We start from the raw sequence: 12033 nt of genomic DNA, 5'->3' as shown, positions 1-12033 counted from the left end.
CTCTGACTCTCTCGAAAATCCTCTCTATCTCTTTGCTGATGACTTCACTCTCTGCCGCTCCATTCCTCTTCCCTCAGATCGGCAGTCTGCTGCCTCCTCACTCTCTGAAGACCTGGACAAAATCACTGACTGGGCAAACAAGTGGAACATGTCTTTCAATCCTGACAAATCTCACACTCTTACTATGTCTCTCCGAAAAGATCGACTGGACAACCCTCCCATCTACTTTCTCAACAATCCTCTCCAAGAAGTTCTGTCGCTCAAGATTTTGGGTCTCACTATCTGCCATGATCTTTCTTGGGAAAACCACATTTCCAAGCTGGCCTCCAAAGCCAGTCGCCGACTGGGCATCCTCCGTCGTGCGAAGTCCTTCCTCGGCACACCTGAGCTCCTCACCACATACAAGGCTTTCATCCGCAGCTCAATGGAATACTGTTCTCCCCTATGGGCCGGTGCTCCTGCCTCACACCTAGCTCGGCTTCACGCTGTTGAAACCAAAGCTTTCAGAATTATTGGAATCTCCCACGATGAAGCTATCTCTGAGGGCCTTTCACTCACTCACCGCAGGCAGGTAGGTGGTCTTTCTGTCTTCTACCGACTCCTCTCCGGCCTTGCACCCCCAGCTCTCTCTGTGCTCTGTCCCCCAAATATTCCTACAGGTCGCACAAGATCTGCCAGCAACCCTCTGATGGTTAAACTGCCGAAATCTCGGCTCTCTGCTCACCTTCACTCTTTCATTCCTCTTTTCTCCCGCCTCTGGAACAAACTCCCTCACTCCCTTCAATCCCACTCCTCCCTCCAGGTCTTTAAAACAGCTGTTCACCACCATCTCTTATCTTCCCCCATCCAAAACCTTGATATTTTCTACCCCCGCTAATTCACCCCAGATCCACCTTGTTTGAAATTCCAACTTCTTTCCTGGAAGTCCTGGCAGTGTCCATATGTTTTATACCTCTCCCACCGCCCCCTTCCCATGCCCCCCCCCCCCCCAAAGCCCTCGCCCTCTCTCAGATCTCTCGATGTCTCCATGTCTCTCGGTCCCTGCTCTCAAATGTTGTGTTTGTGTCCTTCCCCCTCTCTCCCCATCTTGTCTACCGCTCCCGATGTTATATGTTTTATGTGTCGGTTTGTCTTTCTGTGTGATTAATGTTCGCTCTTTCACGAGCCTCGATCTTGTATACAAAAAAAAAAAAAAAAAAAAAAAAGAGATGGTGATGGAGACACTGAGATGGATGGGAGTGCCGGAATCAGAAGTTAGGTTGGTGGAAGGGATGTACAAGGGAATGAAGGGAAGAGTTTTGGTTGATCTTGGGACGTCTGAGGAGTTCATCATGAACATCGGTTTGAGGATATTGTGCGGACAATGAAGCTGTTGTGATGGAGAGTGGCTGGGATATGCTGGATGTAAAGTGGGAGTGGAAGAAGGCATTTGAGGAACATGGGCTGAAGATGAGTATGGAGAAGACTGAGGTGAAGTGGATCAGGCAGCAGAGAAAATAAATTAAAATCAGGTTAGAGGAGAATTTGATCAGACAATTTAATAGGTTTGAGTAACTGGGAGGTTAGAGGGGTGCGGTGTGGGGGGAGGGAGGAGTGAGCACCGGGGTTGGTAAGTCCAAGGCAGAATGCAGATGATTCAGGTGTTTGTGAATGCATGGAGGAGGATGGAGGGATTAATAGCATACTGAAAGATATCAGGGAAATTAAAAGGGAGCAGAGGCTGCAGGTTAGCGAGAACAACTGGGTCAGGGGGATTGGGGGAGTGAAGAGGATGGTTTGAAGGAGAATGGATGAACTGAGGGAGGAGATTGGTGTGCAGATGAGCTTGACGGGGAGATTGGTGAAATGGCGGGTAAGATGGGGTGGTCATTTGGTGCCGATGGGGCAAGAGAGAATGGCAAAGATGGGTCGAAGGGTTGAAGGAGCAAGGTATGAGGAAAAGAGGTAGACCCCGGTCGAGATGGGAGGATTGTGTGAAGAGGGATATCAGTAAGGTGTGGGTGCTTGAAGAGCTTGTAAGAGCTGACTAACATCAATCACAAAAAAGAAAAACCGACACATAAAACATAAGATAAAGGGAGCTGGAGACAAGATGGGGAGAGAGACAGAATCACACAAGTTCAACAGCAGAGAACAGGGACACCGGGAGATCTGTGGGTGGGAGAGGGCTTTGGGGAAGGGGCATGTGAAGGGGTAGGGGGGAGAGGTATAAAACATATGGACACTGCAAGGACTTCCAGGAAAGAAGTCGGAATTTCAAAAAAGTGGATCTGGGGTGAATTGACAGGGATAGAAAAGATCAAGGTTTTGGATGGGGGAAGATAAGAGAAGGTGGTGTTATAAAGACCTGGAGGGAGGAGTGGGATTGAAGGGAGTGGGGGAGTTTGTCCCAGAGGCGGGAAAAAAGGGAATGAAAGAGTGAAGGTGAGTAGAGAGCGTCGATTTTGGCAGTTTCACCAGAAGAGGGTTGCTGGCAGATCTTACACGACCTGTAGGAGTATTTGGGGGACAGAGCACAGAGAGAGCTGGGAGGAGCAAGGCCGGAGAGGAGTCGGTAGAAGACAGAAAGACCACCAACCTGCCTGCGGTGAGTGAGTGAAAGGCCCTTGGAGTTAGCTTCATCGCGGGAGATTCCAATGATTCTGAAAGCTTTGGTTACAACAGCGTGAAGCCGAGCTAGGTGTGAGGCAGGAGCACCAGCCCATAGGGGAGAACAGTATTCCATTGAGCTGCGGATAAAATCCTTGTATACCGTGAGGAGCTCAGGTGTGCCAAGGAAGGACTTCGCACGACGGAGGATGCCCAGTCGGCGACTGCCTTTGGAGGCCAGATTTGAAATGTGGTTTTCCCAGGAAAGATCATGGCAGATAGTGAGACCCAAAAGCTTGAGCGACAGAACTTCTTGGAGAGAATTGTTCAGAAAGTAGATGGGAGGGTTGTCCAGTCGGTCTTTTCGGAGAGGCATCGTAAGAGTGTGAGATTTGTCAGGATTGAAAGACATGTTCCACTTGTTTGCCCAGTCTGTGATTTTGTCCAGGTCTGCAGAGAGTGAGGAGGCTGCAGACTGCCGATCTGAGGGATGAGGAATGGAGCGGCAGAGAGTGGAGTTTGTGTGTGTGTGTGTGTGTGTGTGTGTGTGTGTGTGTGTGTGTGTGTGTGTGTGTGTGTGTGTGTGTGTGTGCGTGCGTGTGTGTGTGTGTGTGTGTGTGTGTGTGTGCGTGTGTGTGTGTGTGTGTGTGCATGTGCGTGTGTGGCAGCTCCACCACAAATCTTAGATCGGGTTAAAAAGTGGATGAAATGAAGCCAACATTGAGGGAGGTATGCTAACCACCGTGGGAAGCAAGGAGAATCTGACGGTTCCGGTGGTAACCCTTAGTCAAAGCAAAAGAGGTGTACAGAGGCACCGGCACAACCCGACTCGTTTTTAACTTTCAAATCGACTGTTCTCTTCACTCACTCATTCAGCACTCTCCCATGTTTATATTTTACTTCCTTGCTTACGCATTGTATAGATATCCCCTTAACAGAAGTTGTGGCTTGCTTGACGAGGAAAACGATGTCTCACATAATATTCCTTTTCTGCAGACCTGGTTCCCCCAAAGTACCAACACTCTACACTGGTACCTCCTGTGATGCCCATGATCACATCAGGCCAGGTTTTGCCGAGTAACCTGTCCGGCCCTTTGAATATCGAACCCTCTGGTGTCCACGTGAGCCCCAGTGGCCGGCCACTCGCCGTACAAGCACAAATGGGGAATGGACAGCAGGACGGCGGCCGTTTCTCTTCGTCATTTGGCGGACCGAGTAACATGGCGCTGTCTGAAGGACGGGATGTTCAACCTGCAACAGGTGCGAATTTCATTTCCAGAGCCCGATGAGATCGCTACGTTAAGTCAAGCATGCCCATGAATTGCCTTTGGCTTTCGGATCATGTTGTTTATTTCCTGGTTGAACTTTAATCCTTCCCACTTACTCTTCCATTTTTCCCTTCTCTCGGTCTTTGAATTAGATTTGTAGCCGATTAATACAAACAAGATACTGAATAAAACGGATATCTATATCGATACATTGAAGCTACTGGTAATGAGGTTTTTTTGTGGAAAGTCTAGATTCATGGAATGGCAAGGTGGCACATCATGATTTATTTGCACAACCACATGTGTGTGTGCGAACCAGCCTGGTGTTGGCTTAGCGGTTCGTGTGCCAGCTTGGGATCCTAGCATCCTGGGTTCAAATCCCGGTTCAATATGAGGATTCAATACGAGGATTCAATATGAGGCTTCGATATGAGGAATCAATACGAGGATTCAATATGAGGCTTCAATATGAGGAATCAATACGAGGATTCAATATGAGGAATCAATATGAGGATTCAATATGAGGATTCAATATGAGGAATCAATATGAGGATTCAATACGAGGCTTCAATATGAGGCTTCAATATGAGGATTCAATATGAGGATTCAATATGAGGATTCAATATGAGGATTCAATATGAGGAATCAATATGAGGAATCAATACGAGGCTTCAATATGAGGATTCAATATGAGGAATCAATACGAGGATTCAATATGAGGAATCAATATGAGGAATCAATACGAGGCTTCAATATGAGGATTCAATATGAGGATTCAATATGAGGATTCAATATGAGGAATCAATATGAGGAATCAATACGAGGCTTCAATATGAGGATTCAATATGAGGAATCAATACGAGGATTCAATATGAGGCTTCAATATGAGGATTCAATATGAGGATTCAATACGAGGATTCAATATGAGGATTCAATATGAGGATTCAATATGAGGCTTCAATATGAGGCTTCAATATGAGGATTCAATATGACACTTCAATATGAGGAATCAATACAGGATTCAATATGAGGCTTCAATATGAGGCTTCAATACGAGGATTCAATATGAGGATTCAATATGAGGAATCAATACGAGGATTCAATATGAGGCTTCAATATGAGGATTCAATATGAGGAATCAATATGAGGATTCAATACGAGGCTTCAATATGAGGCTTCAATATGAGGATTCAATATGAGGATTCAATATGAGGATTCAATATGAGGAATCAATATGAGGAATCAATACGAGGCTTCAATATGAGGATTCAATATGAGGAATCAATACGAGGATTCAATATGAGGAATCAATATGAGGAATCAATACGAGGCTTCAATATGAGGATTCAATATGAGGATTCAATATGAGGATTCAATATGAGGAATCAATATGAGGAATCAATACGAGGCTTCAATATGAGGATTCAATATGAGGAATCAATACGAGGATTCAATATGAGGCTTCAATATGAGGATTCAATATGAGGATTCAATACGAGGATTCAATATGAGGATTCAATATGAGGATTCAATATGAGGCTTCAATATGAGGCTTCAATATGAGGATTCAATATGACACTTCAATATGAGGAATCAATACAGGATTCAATATGAGGCTTCAATATGAGGCTTCAATACGAGGCTTCAATATGAGGAATCAATACGAGGATTCAATATGAGGAATCAATATGAGGATTCAATATGAGGATTCAATATGAGGAATCAATATGAGGATTCAATACGAGGCTTCAATATGAGGCTTCAATATGAGGATTCAATATGAGGATTCAATATGAGGATTCAATATGAGGATTCAATATGAGGAATCAATATGAGGAATCAATACGAGGCTTCAATATGAGGATTCAATATGAGGAATCAATACGAGGATTCAATATGAGGAATCAATATGAGGAATCAATACGAGGCTTCAATATGAGGATTCAATATGAGGATTCAATATGAGGATTCAATATGAGGAATCAATATGAGGAATCAATACGAGGCTTCAATATGAGGATTCAATATGAGGAATCAATACGAGGATTCAATATGAGGCTTCAATATGAGGATTCAATATGAGGAATCAATACGAGGATTCAATATGAGGATTCAATATGAGGATTCAATATGAGGCTTCAATATGAGGCTTCAATATGAGGATTCAATATGACACTTCAATATGAGGAATCAATACAGGATTCAATATGAGGCTTCAATATGAGGCTTCAATACGAGGATTCAATATGAGGATTCAATATGAGGAATCAATACGAGGATTCAATATGAGGCTTCAATATGAGGAATCAATACGAGGATTCAATATGAGGAATCAATATGAGGATTCAATATGAGGAATCAATACAAGGATTCAATATGAGGCTTCAATATGAGGATTCAATATGAGGATTCAATATGAGGCTTCAATATGAGGCTTCAATATGAGGCTTCAATATGAGGCTTCAATATGAGGATTCAATATGAGGATTCAATATGACGCTTCAATATGAGGAATCAATATGAGGATTCAATATGAGGAATCAATACAAGGATTCAATACGAGGCTTCAATATGAGGCTTCAATATGAGGCTTCAATATGAGGCTTCGATATGAGGCTTCAATACGAGGATTCAATATGAGGCTTCAATATGAGGAATCAATACGGGGATTCAATATGAGGCTTCAATATGAGGATTCAATATGAGGCTTCGATATGAGGCTTCAATACGAGGATTCAATATGAGGAATCAATACGAGGATTCAATATGAGGCTTCAATATGAGGAATCAATACGAGGATTCAATATGAGGAATCAATATGAGGATTCAATATGAGGAATCAATACGAGGATTCAATATGAGGATTCAATATGAGGATTCAATATGACGCTTCAATATGAGGAATCAATACGAGGAATCAATATGAGGAATCAATACGAGGATTCAATATGAGGCTTCAATATGAGGAATCAATATGAGGCTTCAATATGAGGATTCAATATGAGGCTTCAATATGAGGCTTCAATATGAGGCTTCGATATGAGGCTTCGATATGAGGCTTCGATATGAGGCTTCAATACGAGGATTCAATATGAGGAATCAATATGAGGATTCAATATGAGGATTCAATATGACGCTTCAATATGAGGAATCAATACGAGGATTCAATATGAGGAATCAATACGAGGATTCAATATGAGGCTTCAATATGAGGAATCAATATGAGGATTCAATATGAGGAATCAATATGAGGATTCAATATGAGGAATCAATACGAGGATTCAATATGAGGCTTCAATATGAGGATTCAATATGAGGCTTCGATATGAGGCTTCAATACGAGGATTCAATATGAGGATTCAATATGAGGAATCAATACGAGGATTCAATATGAGGAATCAATATGAGGATTCAATATGAGGATTCAATATGACGCTTCAATATGAGGAATCAATACGAGGAATCAATATGAGGAATCAATACGAGGATTCAATATGAGGCTTCAATATGAGGAATCAATATGAGGCTTCAATATGAGGAATCAATATGAGGATTCAATATGAGGAATCAATATGAGGATTCAATATGACGCTTCAATATGAGGAATCAATACGAGGATTCAATATGAGGATTCAATATGACGCTTCAATATGAGGAATCAATACGAGGATTCAATATGAGGAATCAATATGAGGATTCAATATGAGGAATCAATACGAGGATTCAATACGAGGATTCAATATGACGCTTCAATATGAGGAATCAATACGAGGATTCAATATGAGGAATCAATATGAGGATTCAATATGAGGAATCAATACGAGGATTCAATATGAGGAATCAATATGAGGCTTCAATATGAGGCTTCAATATGAGGATTCAATATGAGGAATCAATACGAGGATTCAATATGAGGCTTCAATACGAGGAATCAATACGAGGATTCAATATGAGGCTTCAATATGAGGATTCAATATGAGGAATCAATACGAGGATTCAATATGAGGCTTCAATATGAGGAATCAATACGAGGATTCAATATGAGGATTCAATATGAGGAATCAATATGAGGATTCAATATGAGGCTTCAATATGAGGAATCAATACGAGGAATCAATACGAGGATTCAATATGAGGATTCAATATGAGGAATCAATACGAGGATTCAATATGAGGCTTCAATATGAGGAATCAATACGAGGATTCAATATGAGGCTTCAATATGAGGAATCAATACGAGGAATCAATACGAGGATTCAATATGAGGCTTCAATATGAGGATTCAATATGAGGATTCAATATGAGGATTCAATATGAGGCTTCAATATGAGGCTTCAATATGAGGATTCAATATGAGGATTCAATACGAGGATTCAATATGAGGAATCAATACAGGATTCAATATGAGGAATCAATACGAGGATTCAATATGACAACCCAGTTGTTTCGTGGTATGTGTCGCCCTGCTGCCGTTATCAGGATAGAAAAAGCATGCGGTGGAAAGGATATTTTTATGTTTGTTTAGTAATTTCCGCATTTGCTTGTTTTTTGTTGATCATGGTTTCATTTGATTACTTTGTATACATTTCCATGTTCAACACATCACACTCCTTCCTACCTGTGCTTGAATGCCATCATCTCCCCTTGGTATGTCCATGACCTTTGCTGTTCTCAATGACCTTACTCACCTTGTTTAACGTCAATGTTTTTATTCTCGTAAATCTTCTCACCAATGCCCTGCTCCGACCCACCATGTTGCCAGTGGGTTATTTTTTCACTCGCTCTCTTCCATTTCTATCATGAGCCTGACTTATGTGCTTGTTTGTGTCTGCTTTTTCGAACATGTCTGTATCCGTGTGTGCATATTTTTGTGCGCACCTTTGCTTGTTTGTTTTTGCCCTGCGCTCATGAAGCGAAAAGCAGAGATAGGCATTGGAGTGCGTCCGTACGTGTGGCGTACGTATGTACGTGCGTGCGTGTCTGCATTTTTAAAATTCATTTTCTCGGCAACCGTTGGTCCAATTGACACAAAATTTTACCGTAGGAGCGCCTCCACCTGTAGAAGTTTTTTTATTCATAATTATGATGTCATAGGTCACGTAGTATGGGCGCCATCTTGGAAAAACGTTACGCCTCTATATCTTTGAAACCACTCCATGGAAAAAATGGAAATATTGTCATGGCCAAAAATATTGGCACCCTTGCACATTTTATAAATAATGCGCGATTTCTTCCAGAAAAAGAGTTGAAATTAAAAACTCTTTTGGTGTCCACATATGCAGGTATTTTTTTCTTTGTTTGTTTAAAGTCTTATGATTATGTTAGTATGATTCTACATGCTGCCTTGTCTTATAGCAACCATTGAAATTGGTTTAAAATACCTTTAGTCAGTGCAGTATACTGTTTATTCTACCAGGTGAGTGAGTGCCCAGGGGTATTGCCCCTATTTTTATATTTCATTGTAAAGCACTGTGTTCCATCTGATGTCTCTTCTCCCTCTCCAGGCAATAGATCCAGCATGCCAACAATTGTGAGTGTAATATCACTGGCTGATCCTGACTTGAACTGCAATGAAGATTTTGGTACTTGTATGTCCTTACTCAACAATCATTTGAGCTCCACACAACCAACTTTGGCAGTCGAGCTTCATGGGGGCGCGACACCAAAATCCCAAACAAGTGCCTTGAATATTGGAGAAAACGTAAGGGCAGAGAAACAATATGATATTACCTTGACTAAGCTTTTGAGCAACTTAAAGGTACCGACTCAATCTACATCCCAACAAGCTTTATCGGCCAGATGCAACTCGCACTTTCCGGTTTCTGTTCAGATGCTAGAAACAGCATCGGCAATGGCTATACCAGACACTAATATACAAGCACCCGGGCCTGCTCTTGCCTTCCGATCTTCATCCTGTGGTCATCCAGCACATTAACAGTTGCTGCACTCAACGTCGCTCCCTCCATCCTGCCTTCGTTTTCAGACTCCTTCACTGGTGTCTGCATCATCGAATATTGCTGCCCTCAAGTCCCTGCCCCAACTGTGACCGATGGGACTTCCACAACATCCACCGTCAGTGCGTTCAAATGCCGAAAGCAGCCAACATGTTCCACTTGTGTGTGTTTGCGGTGTCACCTGCGGCTTCATTTCCCAATGAAGAACACAAGTTGCAGCTGTTTGGCTGATATTGAGGCGTAAAACTTTTCATTGGTGTTTGTTGTTTACAGACTCTTGTTTGTTGGTTTTATTGATGTTGAGCGAATTATAGTGAAAGGCATAGTCTTTTGCTGAGGTTTCCAATTGGTTCTTTTTATTATAATGACGTGCACATTTTTTGCAGTGTGTGCATGTGTGTGTGTGTGTGTGTGTGTGTGTGTGTGTGTGTGTGTGTGTGTGTGTGTTTGTGTGTGTGTTTGTGTGTGTGTGTGTGTGCGCGTGCGAGTGTGTTCCAGTGGCTTTTGGGCACTGTTTACTAAAGGAGGTTTCCGAATGATTGTGATGTTTGCATTAAAATAAAGCTCCTTCACTAGGTTTTTATATAAAAATTTATTTGTTGCTCAAGATGTACATTTTTTTCTAGAGATGCAAATTTGAGCATATTTTGAAAATAAATCGTTTACTTTATCCGATTGGGAATTATTTTTAGCTCACCTGGAACGAATTTCAGGGGAGCTTATGCGATGGTGCGTTGTCAGTCCGTCTGTCCATCCGGAAACACTTGCAACTTCTCCAAAACCGCTGGAGGGATTGTGACCAAACTTAGCACAAGTGATATTTGTTGTGTTGTGACTCAAGTTTGTTCACGGCATTAAAAAAAATCGGGGTCTAAGGGGGTTTACCGGGGTCAAAGTGGATCCAGGTTTGACCCCCCCCCCCCCCCCCCCCCCCCAAAATAGGAATTTACTTTCTTCTTTGAAACTACAAACACGATTTCGATGACACTGGACCACAACCTTCACCACCCATGATGTACCAAAGTTTGTTCATGGCATTTAAAAAAAAAATCAGCCCCTGAGTGGGTTTACAGGGGGAATTCCCCCCAAAATAGGAATTTGCTTTTTCTCAGAAACTACACACTATTTCGATGAAACTTGACCAAAACCTTCATCATCCGTAGTTTACCAAAAATTTTCACGGCATTAAAAAATATCAGGGAAAATTGTGTTATAAAGAGACTTAAGTAGGTTTCCTGTTACAAAATTAAACATCAATACTGTTTTGGTGAAGTGCGAATGATGTACATATAACGGCTAGTCATCTCAATTTTAACATCAAATTGATGGTTTTAAAGGTTCATCTTCTATTAACGATGCCCTTGTTTAATTGAAAACTCACTTACTCAGAGATGTATGACAAGTTTCAAAGATAGTGTTACGTGCTCCTCCCCAAACCCCGGTCACGGTGTACCTCCGAGCCCCGAAAGGAGTCACGGCAGAAAGATGTGTTATAATGTGTGTCAATGACCAATGGTGAAACCACACCAACCAATTGTTACCAAAAACAAGTATTGTATTAAGGTCACACAAGTATAACAGCACAAGTACAATATGTTTCAATTGCACCACAAAAATACCATATAATTCCTATGATGGTACCATCAGTTTCTTATTCAATAACTCACTGTGCTCCAAGTGAGCGAAAAGAACATTCCCAAAGTCACTGTCCCGGCACCAAGCCAAAGTCGATCTACGCTCCGGTGATCGCAAGAAAAATGTCGAATCGAGACCAGAATCCAAGTCGGCTGACAGTCAACGCTGCCAAAGAGGCGCAAAGGTGCACCCAAAAGGCGCCTGGGAAATCACACCTTCGGGTATGAACGTTCAGCGGCTCCCAAACGGAGAACCACAAATTCCCAATCAAAATCCACGTTACACTCGCAAACCAGGCTAACGGCTGGGTGCATTGAAATGGCTGGAGCGAGGTGAAAAGGCTGGAGCGATGCGAAATGGCGGGAGCGAGGCGAAATGGCGGGCGGGCCCGTACTGGAGGCGTACCTGCTCTCCAACGATTCTCTTCAGAATCGACCGCAAAACCCGACACGCAGGTTTATCTGTCACAGCGATAACCACTCTGTCACAGGAATCCCTTTTCCAGGAAACCCAAAGTTCGCTTGTGACCCCCGTTCGCCAGCGTTTCCTCGAGACCTCAAAGCAGCTCGGCTTTTTTTCCCGACCTC

General features: G+C 42.4%; 1 protein-coding gene across 4 annotated transcripts in view; it reads left to right on the top strand.

Moving 5' to 3' along the window:
* The window catches only part of LOC137429055 (uncharacterized), a 346812-nt gene extending 336331 nt beyond the window's left edge, over positions 1-10481 (top strand). For all 4 annotated transcript variants that reach the window (XM_068119076.2, XM_068119074.2, XM_068119077.2 and 1 more), the window contains 2 exons: positions 3586-3849; positions 9362-10481. In XM_068119076.2, the coding sequence (XP_067975177.2) occupies positions 3586-3849; positions 9362-9792 (695 nt within the window). In that variant the 3' untranslated portion in view covers positions 9793-10481. The remainder of the gene's footprint in view (positions 1-3585; positions 3850-9361) is intronic.
* Positions 10482-12033: the final 1552 nt, after the last annotated feature.

This window comes from Myxine glutinosa, chromosome 6, assembly GCF_964187855.1.
Source record: "Myxine glutinosa chromosome 6, kmMyxGlut1.1, whole genome shotgun sequence".
In the NCBI taxonomy this organism is placed as follows: Eukaryota; Metazoa; Chordata; class Myxini; order Myxiniformes; family Myxinidae; genus Myxine; species Myxine glutinosa.
This window is presented reverse-complemented; position numbering and strand designations above follow the sequence as displayed.